At 48.7% G+C, this 23671-nt stretch overlaps 1 protein-coding gene across 5 annotated transcripts in view; it reads left to right on the forward strand.

Moving 5' to 3' along the window:
- Positions 1-4212: 4212 nt before the first annotated feature.
- The window catches only part of atp11c (ATPase phospholipid transporting 11C), a 31807-nt gene continuing 12348 nt past the window's right edge, over positions 4213-23671 (forward strand). The window contains exons 1-3 of one of the 5 annotated variants that reach the window (XM_058055328.1): positions 4213-5180; positions 19978-20097; positions 20746-20835. In XM_058055328.1, the coding sequence (XP_057911311.1) occupies positions 5121-5180; positions 19978-20097; positions 20746-20835 (270 nt within the window). In that variant the 5' untranslated portion in view covers positions 4213-5120. Of the gene's footprint in view, positions 5348-11192; positions 11391-19977; positions 20098-20745; positions 20836-23671 lie in introns of those variants that run through there. The other 4 variants (XM_058055348.1, XM_058055311.1, XM_058055339.1 and 1 more) reach the window with 4 other exon arrangements.

Here is a 23671-nt window from a genome sequence, read left to right on the forward strand (position 1 = left end):
AAACGATGGCGCCCATGCTGACATAAAAACCTGCCAATTCTTTCACGTGCAGAAGAAGCGCCTTTAATTGGCCCGTGCCTTCCTTCTACAATCGCACAATCAATGGCGGCGGAGATGCCTTTTCTGCGCGTCGCCATGTTTTGCCCCCATTTAGTGCACTTTTCACCCCGGTTCATGCCACTCCGGTTGGCCCTTTTCACCGCATGCAAATTGGGCACATTGGGCTTGAAATGAGGCGTAATTGCCGGCATTGAACACCCACACCTTTCTGCCGGAGGTTCCTGCCGCTTAGCTGCCGCTAAAAAGCTCCCGCCGCATCTGCAGCGTCTTGTGGCAAATGGCGGCTTCCTTTGGGGTCGGAACGACATTCCCGTCTGGGATCTTTCTTTGCTGGAACCTCCACGGTCAAACGCGATCCGTGCCGTGACCGTGATGGATGTCCACGTCTTCAAAGAAGGTCACGTCAGTCTTCTGGCGATGTTGAGGTGGGGGAGGGGCCGCGGGGCCATGAATCCCACCACATTAAAAATAGCTCATCATTTAAAAATGAGATGACCCGTACTGTGCAGGTGAGCCAATCAAGCGCTCCTTGTAATAGACCGTAGTCCACCACCAACAGCCGTCATTAGCAGGAAGTCATTTGTGGAAAACGAGGGAGGACTTTGAACTAGTGGCGGACAGCAAGACCCTTTCCCACCTTGCATGAAGTGGCATTTCCTGTTCTATGGTTATCATTACACTTTTTACACAGACAAAAAAGTACTTTGTTGCCCTTCCTCCACAATCCATACTCGATGTGAGACAGGAAGACCGGGGGGGGGGGGCAACAAGTTTGTTGCTCAACGTTCTATTGTCCCATTCCACAGCATATCAAGCTAAGTGCTAATTTAGCACGGTGGGCGTGACCTGTTGAATGGGCGTATTATTAAAAGGGTCCCATCCCCGACGTTGACCCCCCCCCCCAGCCCAACATGTTGCTATGAGACGTACGCATGTGAAGATAACCTGGCCTTTCTTTGCTTCCTATACGGGTTCTAACAAGTGCAGCCTAATTAGCGCTAATCAGTCCACGGAACGGCGTGTCAACCTCCACATGGGATCGCCACCAAAGGTGCTTCCCTCGTCCTATCGGGGGCGTGTTGGACGTCGTAGCGAAAGAAAAAGAAGAGCCTCCGAGGCTGAAGTGGTGGCCCGAGCCCACTCCAAACAATACCTTACAAGATACTGTTTAAATTCGCATCCGCTCCTCCTTTCTTTGGGGGGGACACCTCCACAGACCCCTGAGCCACCGATACACAATTAGAAGCGATGCGGCAGTTAAGGCGACAAGCGACTCTGTTTAACAGACTGTCTTTGACCCTCGGCCATTGAAGAAATAGAATGCCCCCAAAGGGAGTAAGACACTGGGCCCCAGTGAAAGGGGAGCCGCAGATAAGTAGTTAAAGACCTTTATAGAGTATAACGCCATTATCCCTGCTGAATAAAAATAGGATTTAGTGTTTTTTCCACTTAATTTCAATCAAAAGAGTCCCCACCTTACATATTGCACTGCTAATGTAATGGAGAGAGCGCCACAAAAAGGCTTTGTGGCCGTGACACCCCCCATAGTCGGACCGTGTTGTCCCCCCGGCAAAGGAGAGAAAGACTTTTTCTTCCTGGCGTTGCTATCTACAAACACATCCTAATTGATGCTGCTGCATTCCTCCACTGGACGCATTCAGCCAATAACGAGCCTGCCGCTGAATACCCATCAATTGGTCCCCCTTTACCCCCCCACCACCCCACCGCCATGGCGGCCACCGTGCAGCGCCCTCCCCTCCGAGACCCCAAAGCTCCTCTCCGAGCTTCAGCGCCCATTAAAGCATGACCATTGTGCGGGGGTGCGGCCCACAAAAGCTGTCAATCTCTCCCAGTCCTCCAAAAAGCTCGGACTCACACAGGCTGGAGTGACAGACCCCCCTCCCCCGCCCCCGCCCCCCAACCACCACCATCACCCCTGAAAATCCTCCCAGAAAACTTCTCAGCTAACTCTCCCCCACTCGCTCCACCACACCACCCTCTCTCTCTCTCTCTCCCTCTCTCTCTCTCCCCGGGCGAGCGCACAAAGCATCAATCTGTCTTCAGCCTCAGCACCCTCGGCCCTTTGTCCCGTCTGCAGGTGCCTCTGAAAGCACCCACGGTCGCCCCCGGCCTCCGCGCACGCCACGCCTAGTCCAGGGACAGGAACTGCTGACAAAGGCCCAGTGTGGGAATGAGGGATGCGTGCAGGGCGGGAAAAGGGGGTCGTGGGGGGGGAGGGGGGGGGCGCTCCTCCAAGACAGATGGCCGGGGAAGTCTCCCAACTCCTCCACGGAGGCTGTCACTTTAAATTCACAAGTAGGACGGGGACGCACAAGGGAATGCCCGGCACATGCAGCTAATTGCTAATAGCTAGTAGCTAGTAGCTGCACCCTGCTCAGGGCGCCATGTTTGTATTCTTACCATGCACACCCCACACTCACACTTATACACCACTTATCCTGTACGGGGTCACGTGGGGGTGTGGGGGTGGGGGTCTTGAGGCCTCTATGCAGGCATCATTTCTTCTTAATGTGACATATTAGATGTGAGCTTTATGAATATGAAGAAGAGTTCAATGCTGTGGAACCAAGAAAAGTTGACATCATAGTTGGTCTGCTCGGTAAAGCAACAGCTTAGTAACAGCCTAGTCACCCCATTCATGCTGCTGCACTGCCACCTCCTGGTCGATGTGCGCATTGCAGCAATCTCACACTGACTATGTGCACTGGCTTATCGAGGAGAGCAGAGCGGTATTAATAGTCCTAATCCGGCAGGTCCACCCTTTAAGCCGGGGGTGTCAAACTCATGCCGTGGGGGGCCGGGACACTAGGGTGGTTCTTAAACAGCTGATTGGAATGATGAACCTCCTTTGGTTTGGGGGAAGGAGGCCCTCAATGAAATCACCTGCTGGAGAAAATGCTTGGAAAGAAGACCTGCAGGGCTTCGGCCCTCTGTCGACATATGTGGTCTAGGGGCTTACATGTGGTCTAGGGGCTTACACGTGGTCTAAGGTCTTACATGTGGTCTTGGGGCTTACACGTGGTCTAAGGTCTTACATGTGGTCTTGGGGCTTACATGTGGTCCATCATGGTCTTCTGGACACTGCCGGGTCAGCATCTCCCCATGGTAGTGTCGCCATCTGACCCAGACTGAAGATACCTTTGCAGGTTCTTGGAGGTCATTAGTGGAAGAGAGAGTGACACCATGACTTCCCAAGATTTCCACAATATTCTCATTTCCTGATCTTTAAGCCAACCATCAACATTTCAGGAAACAAATATATAAAACAAAGAGTTTTACTCTATGTGTGATGAATCTATATAAGATATCAATTTCACATTCTGAAATGAGTGACAAACAATATTGAACGTTTTCGTGGTATTCCCATTTATGAGACGATCTCCAACCCTTCTTCCTGTGTCCACCAGGTGGCGGTAGAGTCCAGCATACAAGCCTGGTCCTCTCCGGTCTGACTGACATGCTGAGGCGTCCAGGTCCAGGTATTACATAATAATGATCATTTGAAGTTCGCCTTCCGGCTTTCTTGACTTTTGTTCTCTACGAGTGGAATCTTGGGATGGAATTGTGTAAATAGAATACACTTCATTTTCCACATCCAGAAATCTAATTTAGCGGTAAAGTGGGAACTTTGCTGCAGGATTCTGTTTGTTTTATGTCACCATGGCAACCAAAGAGCTTTGCAAAGCACACATGCAAATTAACTGCGAAGGTCAGTCAAGCTATGACACCAAAAGAACCATGATGGAACCATAACACAGTGATGGAACCATACCACGGTGATGGAACCATACCACGGTGATGGAACCATAACACGGTGATGGAACCATAACACAGTGATGGAACCATAACACGGTGATGGAACCATAACACGGTGATGGAACCATAACACGGTGATGGAACCATAACACGGTGATGGAACCATAACACGGTGATGGAACCATACCACGGTGATGGAACCATAACACGGTGATGGAACCATACCACGGTGATGGAACCATAACACGGTGATGGAACCATAACACGGTGATGGAACCATACCACGGTGATGGAACCATAACACGGTGATGGAACCATAACACGGTGATGGAACCATAACACGGTGATGGAACCATAACACGGTGATGGAACCATAACACGGTGATGGAACCATAACACGGTGATGGAACCATAACACGGTGATGGTAGCAGGCCTCTTGGAGACAGTCTGAAGCAGGTGTAGACAAACACGGCTCATTGGCATTAAAGCTACAGGCACGCAAAATGGCGCCCCCTTTAAATGACCGTCTAAAGTCCACGTCTTGGTCGTCAGAGGGGGTGATGTGGTGTGGAATAGTGACATGTTTTATAAACATATCAAACGCCACAAAAGAAAGAGGACTCGTCTTGGATGTCGCGGTCCCACGGTGCCTCTATGATGACATGACACGCCATACGTCCACCGTCATGACACATGTCATTCACGTTCCAGCCGCTAGATGGTGCTTGGACACAGAGTGCCGGTGTGAGGCACATTAGCTGAAGACAGGAAGTACCTGTGTGTATATATGTTGGCTAGTTGCAAGCTGGAATAAGTACAGCGAGTTCTTAATGTTGTTGGTCTTAACGTTTGACGGAAACAAAGCATCCACGTGACAACAAACCTCAGCAGGAAGACAATTGCGGAAGCGAGTCGCGTCGTCCACACGACTGCATTACCCACAATGCACCGTCACGGGTAAAGTTGCCGCACCTTCCACGGGAGGGGTTAGCTACCGCTTCCCCGGTCATCCCCACCACTCAGCGGGGAAGAAGCCGCCGGCAGACGGCCAGCTAAGCGAGCGTCAAGGGAGAAGCGAAGTTCCGGCGTCGATCACCGTCGCGAAAGGCGGCCAGTCTCGCCTCACCGGATCCTTCCCGGCGGCTTGCGGCGGCAGCAACAGGGCGCCAGAGCCGAGCGAGATGTCAGCGGCGGCTCCGACCTCCAGCCTCGAAGGGAATTACCGACGAACCGCCACGCCGAGTCCCACCGCCGGCGCCGGCAGCAGCAGCAGCGGGAGAGGATGCGAATGGTGACCGGGCGGAGGAGTCAGCCCCAACGGAGAGGATGTAGCGGCACCGCGGTATTTCTTGCGCCTCCAACTAACGTTAGAAGAGTAGTAGAGGATAGATAGCCGAGGAGCTAGCTGCTTCACTAACATTCATGACATAAAGTTGCTCCCGGAGTGTGGAAGCCGAGCCGGGGGAGGAGTTGGACATCAAGATGCTACGAAGAAGACTCAACCGACTGGTATGTGTGCCTGACACCCCCACACGCCCCCCCATACACACCACTCACACATGGCTAGCTTATGTCTGCTCGGTTCCGACCCAAACTGGCAATTTGTTGCAGCTGTTGGCTTCACTCGGCCGGATGTGAGCCCTGCAGGCTGGCTAACTGCTAGGGAAGTTCCCCCGGTCAGGAAGTCAGGAAGTCACGACACACTTCCTTGGGTCACACACGGGATGGCTTGGCACCATCCACACATCAGACATCCTAACATCCTAACATGGTGCATGTCTGCCATCTCCCACAATCAAAGCGACTCTTTCATGCGCAACCGCACTGCATCACCCGGAGAACTGATCCTGATAAATACTGGAAGTACTGCTGTGCAGCTCCACAGGTTGGAGTCCTTCTACAGTGCTTTCCATTTGAATAAACGCTAAAAATGCAAAAGCCACCGTACACCAACCTAGCATCTCCATCAACTAGCCAAGTCAGGCGTGTACAACATAAAGCGTACTTTGGGTTGACCAGGAAGTTCTTACATCTTGGGCAACATTTGCAACTCAAATCACAACACAATAAACAAACCAGTCAAGTCACCCAACAAATATTTTACAGCACTCAAACGCTGTTTGTTTTCCTTTTAGCCAAGGTTTCAGACATGGCTCCATAGTTTCCAGGAGCGAAAACACAGAATGGGAAGTGTAAATGCCTCCTTTTAAATCGTCGTCTTAATGAGCACCCCCCCCCCCCCCCCCCCCATAGTAAACATACTGTACAAATGGCTGTGAAAGACGTTTATATAAGATGTATAATGCCTAAAGCCTTGTCGTGTACTTTTAAGCCAAATATTGTGTTCCTTCATAGTAGTCATCAGTGAAATGATTACTGCAAAGAACAGAACTGGAGGTGGACGTCCATCTGCGTCTCCTCCATACTTGCTACGATGAACATCCAGCAGCAACTCAACTTTTTGTATCGACTACTAGTCCGGCATCAACCTGTACAAGCGTTTGTTTACTCTGCTTTACACACGGCTGCAGTAGAAAGTCCTGACAAGCAGCTGTGTGGACTTGAAGTGGCAAACCTGTCCAGACATGTTGAAACTACCACAACCGACATCAACATCTTGTGTTTGTTCCCACGTTGCTGGAGAAAAGCAACCGGGATGTGTGTGGTTAGCATTAGCATGATGTGTTCCAAGATGGAAGCCGCCGGTTGGATGCTTCACGTGGTGTGCTGAAGTGCAGCGTTGTACATTTCATTGCTTTCGCTTTTGGGATGTGAAATGCCCGTCCCGTGCCGTCCCGTGCCGGCCCGTGCCGTCCCGTGCCGTCCCGTGCCGTGATCAGTCAGGCGAGTTGTTAGTGGAGACGCTAAGCTTCCTCCTCCTCCTCATCCTCTCATGCACCATAACCTGTTGGCACCACAAACCACAGCAGAGGCAGCGACTGAGGAGATCTAGTGTTTGACCCTCCTCCTGGTCTCTCGAGTCTTGCACGGTCAGCTGAATTTGCTTCTCTATGCGCCCCCCCCCCCCCACCCCCCCATCACGCTGAGCAGTAAATAACATTTTGTGCAGAGACCTCAGACATGGATGCACACACAGCGCCGTTATCTCAGCCTCGCCGCCGCCTAAATCACACCACCCTGCTGCCTACCCACGGGAAGGAGAAAAGGTGGGGGGGGGGGGGGCTGTGAGCGTGAGTCCTTCTACCAAAAAGCCACGGGGGGAGGAGTCACGTGTCTTCCTTAACTCTGCCTCCCTGATTGGCTCTTCCCCCGAAGCCCTTTTGGAAACATTTGGAAACATTTGGAAAGATGGCTTCAAGAACAAGCAAGACTCCATGTTTTTTTCTTCTCTTTTCACGAGGCCGTCGCCGGTGGGGGTGGGGGGGGGGCTCCAGAGGTTGTAATGCTCTGACAGGAATGCAAAATCTCCCACTTGCCTTTGATGTTGCTTGAAGCCCTTGAAGGCAGCACTGTGTTGTGGAGGAGGTGGCGTCTGGTGGAAAGGAGATCCACGGGAAGAACATGCAGCCTGCGTGGACAACTTCCAAGGTCAAACGCGATCCCATTGAGGAAATGGAACATAATAGATGGAAGTCATCATCGTGTTCTCCAACACCTAAATGCTTGGTCGTGTGGAAACCGGTTTCTTCGTGTCGGTTTATTCCTGCTTGGCTGTGGTTGTTGGTTTCTCCTCAATCTCTCCACGTGGAGGCCAAAGCCACACAAAGACATCACAGGCCGTGACATGTAACCCAGAAGAGCTTACAGCGGCAGAATGGGCGGATGACTCATTTCCCAGCATGCTTTGCTGTACTTAAAATGATATCCTTTGACTGCCGTCTGCCTCTTTAAGGTTATGCTCGTGAATCTGATGGCATCTAAAATACTTCAAAAATGGCAAATGCCAGAGGAATGGTGCGGATCGCTGGAAGCACTTTGTTTCATGAGGTCTGCGGGCCGGATGGAAGTCCCAGCGTGTACCAGATTTGGCCACATGGCCTCAGTTTGGGAGTTCTAGTGAAGCAAGGTGTAGATAAGCAGATAGGTCCATAGGTCCAGCAACCTGTCGTACCAAGTGGAAGCTCCTAAGCTGGCATCTTCTGATATCGCCTTCACCCCCCCCCCCCCCCAGTCTCTTGTTACCTAACCCAGGTTTGAATTATGTATTCTTTTACCTTTGCAGCATGTCTGCTCCCAGATTTAGTGTAGCGCACGCAGACATTTGCATAGGGAAACGTTTTCGGTCATTAATGAGTAGCCACGGTTCATGTCCCGGGGCCGACGTGTACGCCGTGGTGGCATCACAGCTCCCATCCATGAAGATGTGTGAAGAGAGGGCCTGTAGATGATGGATGGATGGCGCTCCGATGCTCCTGGGACGTTCCAGCAGTGGATAAGCATCATTGGCCACGCTACGTACACGGCTAGGCCTGAAGTCCAATGCTAGCACTTCATCAACATGTCACATTATACCACGTCTGGCACCTCCCCCTCCGTCAGCAAGCCGAGGACGCCGGCCTTCCAAACCTTTATCACCAGATTGCTGTCAGGAATAATCTTGGGCTGACATCTTTAGCATCCGTTGGCGCCGAAGCGAGCCATCATCTTCCTAGTATTTGTGACGTGTATCTGCTTTGACATGAAGTATTGTTGTGTACCGCCATGTCAGCTGCTGCTGGACGTCACTGGCATGCTCCACGTTCTCCCGTGAGCACCTCGTCCCACCTGCTGGAAACACGTTACTGACTGATGAGACAACAGTCCTTGAGCCGAGTCGTCTCTTTGAGGAGTTCAATTCCGAGTGCGTCTGAAGGCCACACGCACCCCGCAAGGCCCGACTGATTTATTAGCCCCTTTTTGATTAGGCACGATGCTCGCATATTGATGGACGTTTCTTCTTTCCTCGTCCACGTGGTGGCCTGCATCGGCTTCATAGCTCATCTTCAACCAGCGGGAGCAAAATGGTGCGTTTAGAGACCCTTGAGATGCTAGGCAGACGGTGCAGTGATGAGATACAGTACGAGTTACCCTTTACTCAACCCCTGGGTGGACCTCTCCAACCCCTGGGTGGACCTCTCCAACCCCTGGGTGGACCTCTCCAACCCCTGGGTGGACCTCTCCAACTGCATGGGGACCACCTGGAAACATCTGCATTCAGTCAAGGTAGACTAGCATGATGGAGGAGACTGTGGAAGGAACTCGTGGAATGATATCATCCAGTTTAAGGAACGGTCCACACACTCCTGATCAGGATCTTAGGAACCGTTGGAAAATGTCAGGAATCTTGGATCTTCATGAGGTTCTAGGTAGAACTTTACGAACCTCAAAAGAAGAAAGTATTTGATCCCCGCTGACCCCCATTGTGTAAATAAATAAAATGGTGGCCTGATTGGCTTGCAGGCTGTTTTTGGATGATGGCCGTCATCCATTTCCCTCTCAAAAGTGAGGTTGAATTCTCAGTTTGTTTGTCTAAATAATTCACACGTCTTCATTTATTTACAATGATCTTGCACATGGTTCTTCTCGGCCTTGTGGCAGTCCAAATGTGTCCTGGCCACCCGTACGCCGTCCCCGCTGTACAGTATAGAGCTGCTCCGGTATATCATGGCCCCCTAGGGATCCCCCCCCCCCCCCCCACACACACACACGGACAGCCGACAATGATTATCTGGATGCTAACTTGGAAGCAGGCGGGCGGTGTTACTCAGTCAACCATTGTGGTTTTTTAAGGTCGTCATGGCGGATTGCGTTTGGTATGATTGACAGGTAGTCCTGTCCACAAATGACTCCCGATGAAGGGTATTCTTGTCTACATTATTCCGGGCCCGTTGTGTCATGAATGCAGTGATGATGTATGGCGTGTTGTTTTATATATATATACATCAGACACCACACCGCTAGCCAGTGCATTCTTGCTAGCGCCCCGCCTCTCCCCACTGGCTAAAAAAGCGACTGAATGACCGACAGGAGGCTCCATGTTCATGCTGCTATAAGACCAACACGCCCAGATGTTGAGACCGATGCACAGAGTGAGCCCTCTTGTCATCCAGCCTGTTTGGTAGCAAGCGAGGCGCAAAACAAACACGCATCTTTTTAGTTTTGGTGCCCTTCATTGGTTTGATTGACAAGCAGGCACGGCACTTCCTGTTTTTAAATGTTCATAATAAATGCATGTTAAAGAAATGAATAATCGATAAAGAGCATTGATCATACGGAGTATGATTGTATAATGTATTAATAAATTCCAAGCAATAACTCCAATTTAGCATCAGTCATATCAGTCAGATGCGCCCTATTTGTTAAACTGCGTCATATTTGTATATTCATATATTCATATATTTGTCTGATGCTCAGCCTCTTCTCCAATTCCATATACCGATACCCAAAACTGTCCTTAGCACTGTGCCGGCATCAAGTTGTTATTATTGTTGCCGTTCAGCCATTTTTGTTTCCTAGTCCTTGGCCATGAGGAGCAAAGTATCCGGTCCTTCATCTTTAGTAGCTGGATGTGGCGTTTTGTCGCACACAGAAATAGTACAGAGTGCGAGCACTCGGCTAGAAAAACCATCGTCCATTTATGGGCGCGCTACTTTCAATTCTCTTTAATTATAGATTACAGTGTGAGCACAAACTGGAGAGGTTCTCCACCCAACCCCACCTCACCACTGGTGCATTTGCTCCACCGGTATGATTCATTTGTTAAGGTGTGATGACATCACCATCCATGACCATCCATGACCATCCATGACCATCCATGACCATCAAGCTGGCCGAGATGGTTTAGAAAGATGGCGCCTTTGTGACCTATAAACTCTAAACGTAGTGACAATGTGCTATTAGGTGTTAAACCATGCCAAGGTTTCAGATCATGAGGTGTAGCTGCTCTATAGGAGTCCACAACCCAATCTAGAGGGCCCAAAATGAGCATAATAGGTCCTCTTTAAAAGCTGCAGAAATGACTGTTTAAACCCCCCACTGTGACCTCCACCAAAGTATCTTTTGGTACTGAATGGGAAGTGGAAGTGGCCTTACTGTGGCCAACGTTGTTGACTTGTTGACCCATCACGCTGTAGTGAGCCAAAGCAGAGACGTGTGTTTCTCTATGCTAGCACTAAACCAAAAACCCCCAACGTGTACGAGATTTTGCTTGAGGTTCCTCTTCCTCCTGCGGCCACCTGCTGTGTTGTCACAAACATTGCCAAAGTCTGCCTGCCAACAACAGGTTGGTTGCACAAGCGGCCAGAAAACTGGCTTCGTTTTTTTTTACGAGACATCCAAACCACTGAAGAAGCAGCTCTGATCTCAAGCGTCCCCCCCCCCCCCACCCCCCACCCCCCCTCGCCGATTGTCGAGGGACTCGGCGCGATGTAGGCCAGTACCAGCCCACGATACAGAACACTTTGTGTCTGGTACAGCTGCGGGTATTCCAGCAGAACAATGAGCCTTTGGCTGACCACAGCGGCTCCCTAGGATGGGATCAGGCCCCTCGCTCCACCGATATGGGCTCTTCATGCTGCTCCGCTGGCCGCGTGTCGGGGGAACCAGGATGGAGGTAAATGGCGGGTAATGGCGGTGTCATTCTATCAAAAGAGTCTTTATTAATATTAATGTGGAGGACTTGAGAGGGAGAGTCTGTTCATTAAATTGCAATTACTTTCTGCTCACCTTGCATTGATCCGTTCAGCTGTCAAATGACTATTTTATGCAAGTACATTTCAGAAGAGGTACTTTGGACCAGGACCAGGTCTACACACACACACACACACACACACTAATGGAACCTTGAAGTTTAAGGGTGATTAATTACATTTCTAATATCTTTGGAAACATGACACTTAGCCGTCTTAAAGGTGTTGATGCTGAATTAGCCGAGCTGTCATGATGCTAGTTTTTCTACAGAAAGAATAACAAAAGTTTGTTCCACAGAAAGAATAACAAAAGTTTGTTCTACAGAAAGAATAACAAAAGTTTGTTCTACAGAAAGAATAACAAAAGTTTGTTCTACAGAAAGAATAACAAAAGTTTGTTCTACAGAAAGAATAACAAAAGTTTGTTCCACAGAAAGAATAACAAAAGTTTGTTCTACAGAAAGAATAACAAAGTAATAAAAAGGCTTTCATGTGCTCTGAAGTCTTAGCGCTATATTAAGTTTGCTTTGCACTGTCAAATATGTCTAAATATGTCTCATATTTCCTCGTATCTACTGTATTGGGTCATGGGGGTGTAAAGGAGACTATAGGGGTGCTAGTTCATGTCTAGAGTACTCTAATGATGTTAAAAAGCATATTTAGAAGGTGGGATACGGGTTCAATATGTCTCATATTTCCTCTTGTCTGCTGTATTGGGTAATGGGAGTGTAAAGGAAACTATAGGGGTGCTAGTTCATGTCTAGAGGGCTCTAATAATGCTCAAGTGTATTAGGAAGGCAGGAATTGTGTCACATATTTCCTCATGTACTATATTGGATAATGGGAGTGTATAGATAGATAGATAGACTGAGACTATAGGGGTGCTAGTTCATGTCTAGAGGGCTCTAATAATGCTCAAGTGTATTAGGAAGGCAGGAATTGTGTCACATATTTCCTCATGTACTATATTGGATAATGGGAGTGTATAGATAGATAGATAGACTGAGACTATAGGGGTGCTACAGAAAGAATAACAAAGTAATAAAAAGGCTTTCATGTGCTCTGAAGTCTTAGCGCTATATTAAGTTTGCTTTGCACTGTCAAAGATAGCGAAGATAGCATCTCCAACATGTCGTCACTCGCTGCTCCTCTGGCCATTTGGTCCTGGCAATGGGACGCCACCTCTCTAGGACCATGAGAACCATTAGTGTGGCCTGAGAGGAACTACTAATTGGTAGGTGGACCAATGTGGTCACCTCTGATTTTTGTCATTATGTTTTTCCAAACCAACAACGCTAACTTTCTGCTTCCCAAGACTGAATGATCCCCATTGCTGGTTTAGATGGGAGAGTGGTTTGTGCCAGCGAGGTGTACTGTATCCGGGCACATGCTCCGAGCATCCAGTGTGATGCCATAGAAGTCTCTGGCAAACAAAGGTGTCGATCCCGCTGTAGTGGATTTTCCATGCCGCTTCTTTTACCTCCTGAAACGTTTAGATGGTTACTGCACCCCCCAGGGTGTCTGGGGAGCACGCTATGCTAGCTGGGTCACACATGAGCCAAACCACCAGATGAGCAAGTGGAGATGCAAATGGTGGCCAGAAGGAAGTGGCAGCAACACCCACTCTTCCTTGGGTGCGACACGCAACACATGTGACTCACGTGTTAGCGTTGGCATGTTAGTTACGTGTGACCTCGTGCTAACACTCCCCACCCCTCCCTCGAAGAAAGCTGAGGTCTTCTTCATGTCGTAAGACTTCTCGGAAAGCTGAACATGATCATTTCCCAGATGCAGGAAGCTTGGCTCACACAGGCGTTGGATGGATTTGCACGTCTCCCTGGCTGTGAGGAGCGCTTGAAGAGGAGTAGGAGGAGTAGGAGGAGGTGGAGTCGGAGGAGGGTGTTGTGGTGGAAAAGTGACAAACACTCACTGGAAACGTCGGCCTACTTTCATCCGTGGTGCTGACACACTTCCATGCTGACGAGATGCCATCGTCTCAAGAAATAGGTTGCCTCCACTGGTGGCTGCTTCAATAGGATGAACGTGAGATGGTAGAACAACAACTGGTGGCTGCTTGAATAGGATGAACGTGAGATGGTAGAACAACAACTGCTGGCTGCTTGAATAGGATGAACATGAACGTAAGATGGTAGAACAACAACTGGTGGCTACTTGAATAGGATGAACATGAACGTAAGATGGTAGAACAACTGGTGGCTGCTTGAATAGGATGAACATGAACGTAAGATGGTAGAACAACTGGTGGCTGCTTGAATAGGATGAACGTGAACATAAGATGGTAGAACAACTGGTGGCTGCTTGAATAGGATGAACATGAACGTAAGATGGTAGAACAACAACTGGTGGCTGCTTGAATAGGATGAACATGAACGTAAGATGGTAGAACAACAACTGGTGGCTGCTTGAATAGGATGAACGTAAACGTAAGATGGTAGAACAACTGGTGGCTGCTTGAATAGGATGAACATGAACATAAGATGGTAGAACAACTGGTGGCTGCTTGAATAGGATGAACGTGAACGTAAGATGGTAGAACAACTGGTGGCTGCTTGAATAGGATGAACGTGAACGTAAGATGGTAGAACAACAACTGGTGGCTGCTTGAATAGGGTGAACGTAAGATGGTAGAACAACAACTGGTGGCTGCTTGAATAGGATGAACGTAAACGTAAGATGGTAGAACAACTGGTGGCTGCTTGAATAGGATGAACATGAACGTAAGACGGTAGAACAACTGGTGGCTGCTTGAATAGGATGAACATGAACGTAAGATGGTAGAACTGGTGGCTGCTTGAATAGGATGAACATGAACGTAAGATGGTAGAACAACTGGTGGCTGCTTGAATAGGATGAACGTGAACGTAAGATGGTAGAACAACTGGTGGCTGTTTGAATAGGATGAACATGAACGTAAGATGGTAGAACAACAACTGGTGGCTGCTTGAATAGGATGAACGTGAACGTAAGATGGTAGAACAACTGGTGGCTGCTTGAATAGGATGAACATGAACGTAAGATGGTAGAACAACAACTGGTGGCTGCTTGAATAGGATGAACATGAACGTAAGATGGTAGAACAACAACTGGTGGCTGCTTGAATAGGATGAACGTAAACGTAAGATGGTAGAACAACTGGTGGCTGCTTGAATAGGATGAACGTGAACGTAAGATGGTAGAACAACAACTGGTGGCTGCTTGAATAGGGTGAACGTAAGATGGTAGAACAACAACTGGTGGCTGCTTGAATAGGATGAACGTGAACGTAAGATGGTAGAACAACTGGTGGCTGCTTGAATAGGATGAACATGAACGTAAGATGGTAGAACTGGTGGCTGCTTGAATAGGATGAACATGAACGTAAGATGGTAGAACAACTGGTGGCTGCTTGAATAGGATGAACGTGAACGTAAGATGGTAGAACAACTGGTGGCTGTTTGAATAGGATGAACATGAACGTAAGATGGTAGAACAACAACTGGTGGCTGCTTGAATAGGATGAACGTGAACGTAAGATGGTAGAACAACTGGTGGCTGCTTGAATAGGATGAACGTGAACGTAAGATGGTAGAACAACTGGTGGCTGTTTGAATAGGATGAACGTGAACGTAAGATGGTAGAACAACTGGTGGTGGCTGCTTGAATAGGATGAACGTGAACGTAAGATGGTAGAACAACAACTGGTGGCTGCTTGAATAGGATGAACATGAATGTAAGATGGTAGAACAACTGGTGGCTGCTTGAATAGGATGAACATGAACGTAAGATGGTAGAACAACTGGTGGCTGCTTGAATAGGATGAACATGAACGTAAGATGGTAGAACAACTGGTGGCTGCTTGAATAGGATGAACGTGAACGTAAGATGGTAGAACAACTGGTGGCTGCTTGAATAGGATGAACATGAACGTAAGATGGTAGAACAACAACTGGTGGCTGCTTGAATAGGATGAACGTGAACGTAAGATGGTAGAACAACTGGTGGCTGCTTGAATAGGATGAACATGAACGTAAGATGGTAGAACAACAACTGGTGGCTGCTTGAATAGGATGAACATGAACGTAAGATGGTAGAACAACAACTGGTGGCTGCTTGAATAGGATGAACATGAACGTAAGATGGTAGAACAACAACTGGTGGCTGCTTGAATAGGATGAACGTAAACGTAAGATGGTAGAACAACTGGTGGCTGCTTGAATAGGATGAACATGAACGTAAGATGGTAGAACAACAACTGGTGGCTGCTTGAATAGGATGAACATGAACGTAAGATGGTAGAACAACAACTGGTGGCTGCTTGAATAGGATGAACATGAACGTAAGATGGTAGAACAACAACTGGTGGCTACTTGAATAGGATGAACGTGAACATAAGATGGTAGAACAACTGGTGGCTGCTTGAATAGGATGAACATGAACGTAAGATGGTAGAACAACAACTGGTGGCTGCTTGAATAGGATGAACATGAACGTAAGATGGTAGAACAACAACTGGTGGCTGCTTGAATAGGATGAACGTAAACGTAAGATGGTAGAACAACTGGTGGCTGCTTGAATAGGATGAACGTGAACGTAAGATGGTAGAACAACTGGTGGCTGCTTGAATAGGATGAACATGAACGTAAGATGGTAGAACAACTGGTGGCTGCTTGAATAGGATGAACATGAACGTAAGATGGTAGAACTGGTGGCTGCTTGAATAGGATGAACATGAACGTAAGATGGTAGAACAACTGGTGGCTGCTTGAATAGGATGAACGTGAACGTAAGATGGTAGAACAACTGGTGGCTGCTTGAATAGGATGAACGTGAACGTGAGATGGTAGAACAACTGGTGGCTGCTTGAATAGGATGAACGTGAACGTAAGATGGTAGAACAACTGGTGGCTGCTTGAATAGGATGAACGTGAACGTAAGATGGTAGAACAACTGGTGGCTGCTTGAATAGGATGAACGTGAACGTAAGATGGTAGAACAACAACTGGTGGCTGCTTGAATAGGATGAACATGAACGTAAGATGGTAGAACAACAACTGGTGGCTGCTTGAATAGGATGAACGTGAACGTAAGATGGTAGAACAACAACTGGTGGCTGCTTGAATAGGATGAACGTGAACGTAAGATGGTAGAACAACAACTGGTGGCTGCTTGAATAGGATGAACGTGAACGTAAGATGGTAGAACAACTGGTGGCTGCTTGAATAGGATGAACGTGAACGTAAGATGGTAGAACCTTCTGGTGGTGAACCTCCTTCACGTATCAAAGGCCACAGCGCCTACACACAAGATGTCTTCCTGAGAAAGTGAACGTTTAGCTCGGGACTCATGACAGGAAGTGGTGTGTTATCTGACCTATGATGATATCTGTATGATGTCATACTTCCTGTATATGGGTCCACCAATGACTGCTGTGATATTATTGCTGCTCCCCTGTTGGATTCATTTTAGGTGAGACACAAGCACCAGCACCGCCTTTTATTGCAGTGCTGTGGCTACCACCACCCAGGGAAGATGAAACTCTAGCTGAACCTCTTGGCTCCCCCCTTGGGGGGGGGGGGGGGGGGGGGGTACATTTATAGCAGCACATACCACCACCAGTCTTGTTTACTCTTATGTATCTACTCTATGTTGGGTGAGTGTAAAGGAAACTATGGGGGTGTTACTTCCTGTCTAGAGGGCTCTAATGATCTTAAAAAGCATATTTAGATATGTCTAAATATGTCTCATATTTCCTCGTGTCTACTGTATTGGGTCATGGGGGTGTAAAGGAGACTATAGGGGTGCTAGTTCATGTCTAGAGGGCTCTAATGATCTTAAAAAGCATATTTAGATATGTCTAAATATGTCTCATATTTCCTCGTGTCTACTGTATTGGGTCATGGGGGTGTAAAGGAGACTATAGGGATGCTAGTTCATGTCTAGAGGGCTCTAATGATGTTAAAAGGCATATGTAGAAGGCAGGAATTATGTTCAGTATGTCTCATATTTCCTTGTGTCTACTGTATTGGGTCATGGGGGTGTAAAGGAGACTATAGGGGTGCTAGTTCATGCCTGGAGTACTCTAATGATGTTAAAAGGCATATGTAGAAGGCAGGAATTATGTTCAGTATGTCTCATATTTCCTTGTGTCTACTGTATTGGGTCATGGGGGTGTAAATGAGACTATAGGGGTGCTAGTTCATGTCTGGAGTACTCTAATGATGTTAAAAAGCATATTTAGAAGGTGGGAAACGGGTTCAATATGTCTCATATTTCCTCTTGTCTGCTGTATTGGGTAATGGGAGTGTAAAGGAAACTATAGGGGTGCTAGTTCATGTCTAGAGGGCTCTAATAATGCTCAAGTGTATTTAGAAGGCAGGAATTGTGTTCAATATGTCACATATTTCCTCATGTACTATCTTGGATAATGGGAGTGTAAAGATAGATAGTTAGACTGAGGCTGTAGGGGTGCTAGTTCATGTCTAGAGGGCTCTAATGATGCTGAAGTGTATTTGGGAGGTGGTGAAACAAGAGGACTAAAGTTGTATTGTTTGGCAATGACATGTCTGTTATGTCCCTGCTTCTAGAGCCCCCATGCCCCCCCCCCCCCCCCCCCATCTCCCAAAGCGTGTGTAATTAGAGTGAAGGCATCATCTGATGGAAAGCTTCAGGCTGACTGGATGTTCTAAAGCACCATTAGCTCCTGACTTGAGCTCAATTAGATGGTTATTTGCTTTATTGATCCGATTGGTTTGGTGGCTGGTGCTCCTTCATCATGGAGCAGTCTACTTCTTGGTATTGGAGCAGTCTACTTCTTGGTATTGGAGCAGTCTACTTCTTGGTATTGGAGCAGTCTACTTCTTGGTATTGGAGCAGTCTACTTCTTGGTATTGGAGCAGTCTACTTCTTGGTATTGGAGCAGTCTACTTCTTGGTATTGGAGCAGTCTACTTCTTGGTATTGGAGCAGTCTACTTCTTGGTATTGGAGCAGTCTACTTCTTGGTATTGATGTGGTAGGACTTGACTGTCAATGACGTGTAGCTTCTAAGTATTTTTCATCTCATTGATGGCCATGTTAGTCACTAACCCTTGAGGCTCACTCTGCTGGTACCAGTAGTGGGAAAGGTAAACATCTGGAAAAAAGACCATTTCATCGGGTGTTGATGAGCTTTTAGGGGTCCATTCTTTGTCAATGTCAGCCAAGGTCACAGCCAGCCTATTAAAACCCTGTCTGAGCCATCAAAAGCCCACAAAGCCCTTTTGTTAGCACATACATGAACATGGCTGGAGGGCTAGCGCTCGTTCCAGGTGGAACCTTGCTGCTGTGCTCGAGTCCCTCACAAAGCCCTAGTTGCGTTCAGAGAGGAGGAAGAGCAGCTGGGGGAGATCTGAATAAAAGTACAACACTACAGTAGTACACTGTAGGAGTGTGGGCGGTTCCTTTTTGTACTTCCTCTCTCTTACTCATCCCCCCCCCCCCCCCCCCCCCCCTCTCCCAGTCCGGTCCATCCGGTCCTGCAGAGTGCTAGATGAATGCGTTCCCAGCAAGATGCGGCCATGCTGTCGTGTAAGGAAACACAAAGCAAAGCTTGGATGTGTTGAATGAACGTTTGGTGTTTCCACTTGGTGTTTGTCATGAAGGCTGACTGCATCATCTAAAGGTTCCTCGGCGCCCACTCAGCGCCTCCGATTAGTCTGGCTTTTATCTAGAACTGGACTCTTGCAGCTCGCCATCCAGGTCGCTCTAATACTCACACTCCCTGGCACTGGGCCACGATGCTCCTCACTTGGTGGTAGATCTGGCCTCAACCCAGATGCTCCTCGCTTGGTGGTAGATCTGGCCTCAACCCAGATGCTCCTCGCTTGGTGGTAGATCTGGCCTCAACCCAGATGCTCCTCGCTTGGTGGTAGATCTGGCCTCAACCCAGATGCTCCTCGCTTGGTGGTAGATCTGGCCTCAACCCAGATGCTCCTCGCTTGGTGGTAGATCTGGCCTCAACCCAGATGCTCCTTGCTACGGTTAGGGTTAGAAACTTGACTCTGAACCCCCAGCGTCACTCACTGTCCCCCCGCCACTCAGGTTCCCCAGGGAACACATTTATAGCAACACACACAAGCACAAGTCTTCTTGCGCCTCCTGCTATGGCTACTATGTTGGGTAATATGAATGTAAATGTGATTATAGGGGTGCTATTTCATGTCAAGAGGGCTCTAATAATACATGTTGTATGGGGCCAGTTAGCAGCCATGCAAGAGGGATTACGGTCTTTAGCGTGGGTCCACGTGGTGTCAAATAGCCTTTTGTCTTTAATTACACATCCAGACACTAATTTGCTTGCGTCCAATGAAAGTGACGGACAGGGAAAATGCAGCAGAGTGGGACATCCCTGAGAAAATCCCTGGTTTGTTTACATGACAGGAAGCATGTGAGAGCGCCAACATCAAGCAGGCTGGTTGTTGCTGCATGTCCTCCATCTTCATGTCCTCCTCATCTGTGCTCTGCCCCCCCCCCAGCTGAAAGGCGAGGAACGAAGAGGAGACAGCAGGACCATCTACGTGGGTCATCGGCCACATTCCGCCAGCGAGCCTTTCATCCCGCCAAAGTTTTGTGACAACAGGATTGTGTCATCCAAGGTAAGACGCTTGTCATGTTTTTATCCAAGTGGAGACTGAGGGCACACAAAGTGGGCGTGTCCAGCAAGCTCCTCCTGGAAATAAGTAGACTGACAGGCGTCCATCTGCTGTCCATCATGTGTTGCCTTCACGCTCTGCATTGGCCCGTCGCCGCCTTTTCTACTCCCATCCCTCCCCTTGCCCCCCCCTCCGCCATCTTTTCTCATTAAGCCTCCCCCCCCCTTTTTTTTCTCTGGCAAAATGACACGGACTGTTGTGCTGTGGCAGCATTTCCACGGCTCCCTATGCTGAGTTACTGTCTTCATAAAGGCTGCCTTATTGCTTCCTATGCCTGCCCCCCCACATGGGGGGTCCAGCGTCCCTCCCCACCCATGGGCTGTCTGGCCTGCAGCTTATTCTGATCACCAAATGAAACATGGAATGAGAATTGATTAGCATCACCTGCAACTTTTTGTGTATTGTTTTTTATGGATGCTAAGATGGTGGAACCATAAGTGGTTCCACCATCAAGCATCAGCTTTCCATTTTCACGCCTTTTTGCTGTGTGTGTATAAGTTCCACCGCATGGTACCTGCTTGGCCCCACAGCCCTCTCCCACTGGCCTTGAACCCGCTGCTCTATCTGATGGCCTCTTGTCCCCCCCCACAGTACACCGTGTGGAACTTTTTACCAAAGAACCTGTTTGAACAGTTCAGAAGAATTGCCAATTTCTACTTCCTCATCATCTTCCTGGTGCAGGTGAGCAATCCTTCATTCATTAACACCCCCCCCCCCCCCACCCCCCCACACACACGTGCCGTTTGCCGAGCTCTGTATGCCCTCGCTTTATGGATTTGGAATTCCATCATCACAATCCTCATGTAAGATCTGAATGCCTGGTGGGGGCTTGGGGGCCTAGTGTGCTAAGCTAGTTGCTAGCCGGCTGTGGTGTCCCTACCCCAGCAGGGTAGTTCTTGGTGGAACAGTGCTTCCTACAAGGCTTCATCCAGGCAGTAGAACAGAGATTGGGATTGTGGTTTGTTCCCTTCCGTCCTCCTGATCCGATGCCAAGGAACCTCAGCAGTGCAGCCGTCTCCTCCTGGTTGCTGCTGGTGTCGTCATGCTATGCTGCAGTGGTCCTCTCCTTCCTCATTGGCCCAACGAGCCAAGCCGTACCTAAACCAGGCGGGCTATCCGGACCGCAAAGGAAATTCCATGATTATCACGCAGCGTCCTTCTCCTGGCCTGGCGTTGTTGACGCAACACAACAGCCTGAGGTGTTTTCCAGCGATTGGACCCTAATGACATGGTGGGTGTGTATACTTGGGAGCTCTGACCGGGGGGGGGGGCAGCCTGGTGTTTATAGATGCCGTGTGTGTGTTTACATGTTCCAGGGCGGATGCTGGAACTTGATGGGTGACTTTCCAGATAGCGTCAGCTGGCGTTCAGACCGTAGAACCAAATGTGATGACTGCTAGCGTTGTCAGTGTTTGGCTGTGGGAGGGGTCATCAGGAGACTTGGCGTCTACCCCCAAGTTGTACTGCAATACCCGACTGCACATTCCTGTCTTTCTCCGCCCCATTAGACACCCAATGAGACGCACCGTACCGCTTTTAGTCCAACTGATACCATAACGTTGGGCTTCCCAGGACCGCCGCGGATGTGGTCAAGTGTACCTGTTGATGTGTACTAATGAAGTATCGTGACTTGAGTACTACCAGGACAGCCGCAGTATAGAGGGGGAGGAGACACCAGCTGTGGCCCAGCAAGGTGCACTGTATTCGGGCACACGCTCCGAGCAGCCCAGCCGGTCTGCTGGCTCTGCTGCCGCTCTTCCCTCAGCCAACTTCCCCCCACGGCTCCTTTCATAACCACTCGCTTCTCTCCCACGCAGGGTACTAGCATATCAGAGGTACAGCCCCCCCCCCCCCCCCCCCCCCCCCCCAAGATGGCAATGCGGGTGCTGCACCATCAAGCAAATGTCAAAGCTCTTCCTCGCTCTTTGATTCTCTTCCCTTTTGGTGTCTTTTCTTCCCCGTTTCTCTTCCCTCTCTCTACTAACACCCCCCCCCCTTCCGCCCCCGCCCCCCCTGCAGCGCTGCGCTGCTAACGTCAGCAGCCAGGAAGCTCCTCTGTGTGATTGTGAGCGCCACAAATAGACACAGGCCGATAAAAAAGCACCACTCTCCTATAAATAGCCCTGCGTGTCTTGGCTGGAATTTGATCAAATGGGAATGGGAATGCGTGAGAGAATAGGGAATAGGACACATGCTGCTTTGGAGGCTCAGGAGAGGAAAGGAGGCGCTAGAACACGGATGGGGGGGGGGGGGTGTAAAGTCAGGGGAAGATGTAGTGGTCCATACACACACACAACAATACCCTGGGACTTGGGGGGGGGGCTGTTCCTTCTCATCCGTCTCTCTCCCTGACATACTTCCTGACTGATGGAGATCCGTGCTGCTCTGATACTGTGCTGATACCACGCCACTACTGGTACTACTACTGGTACTACTACACCATGATATTTTGTGTGTATTTCATGTTTGCAAAGATACAATAGACCCCACATACAGCGTGTATTTTGAGCAGTACTATAAATACTGCATTTCCAAGCGTGGTTGTGGTAGTGCTTTCACAGCAAGGTATAAAAGATGAAAGAAGAGTATTTGAGGACGTGGGAGAAAACATCATCCATCTTTTTATAGTCGGCCATCAAATGTGTCATCCTGATCAATCCGACCAGACTGAAGTTCTAAGGAGGCACAGTAGCACCGTCTGGTCTCCAAGCTGTGCTTTCACCATCTGGCTGCTGCATCTCGGGGACGTGATGTCCTACAAGCTTTGTGGTGGTTTAGACATCTTCTCTGATCAGCCCAGCCTTCATTCCACGCACGTGATGCTTTAGGAGGGGCCGTTCTGGGGAAAACTGATCCTTGTTGCCGTGGCCGCCCTCATTAGTGGTCCCGCTGATCCGACTCCCGGACCTGTTACTAATGCTGGTACTGTATAGTACTGTACTGTACTGTACCGATGCTGTTACTGGTTGTTACCAGGTTGCGATGGCAGGGGCAGCAGGTCCTTCTAGCCAGCTACTCCACCAACTCCTTTTTATTTGGACTCATTTCTACGTTCCAGATTGTTCCCGCTTAAGTCAAGGAAAGCTGGATCAGACATTCCGGTGGGAATGGAACGGTGGTGTTTGGGTCAGGTGGTACGCCTCAAACTGGCTGATTGGGATTACCTCATTATTATTATTAATAATGTTATTATTATTATTATTATTATTATTATTATTATTATTATTATTATTATTACAGCGCCCATTTGTAAAACTGGCTTCCATTTGCATGTTTGGGAAAGCAGGAGGTTGAGGTGAGTCTTCCATTCCGTTCTCCGGGAATGGAAGACCTCAGACACATCATGGTTATCCCATCTTCCTCATTGGCTGTTTGATGGGGGGGGGGGGGGGGGGTCACAGGAACAGCCTTACTTCAATCAATGAAGTATCTAGAAGTAATTAGTGAAAGTGGATCAATGAAGTATCTAAGAAGTAATTGTACTTCAATCAATGAAGTATCTAAGAAGTAATTGTAC

Source organism: Doryrhamphus excisus, chromosome 2, assembly GCF_030265055.1.
Source record: "Doryrhamphus excisus isolate RoL2022-K1 chromosome 2, RoL_Dexc_1.0, whole genome shotgun sequence".
Taxonomy (NCBI): domain Eukaryota; kingdom Metazoa; phylum Chordata; class Actinopteri; order Syngnathiformes; family Syngnathidae; genus Doryrhamphus; species Doryrhamphus excisus.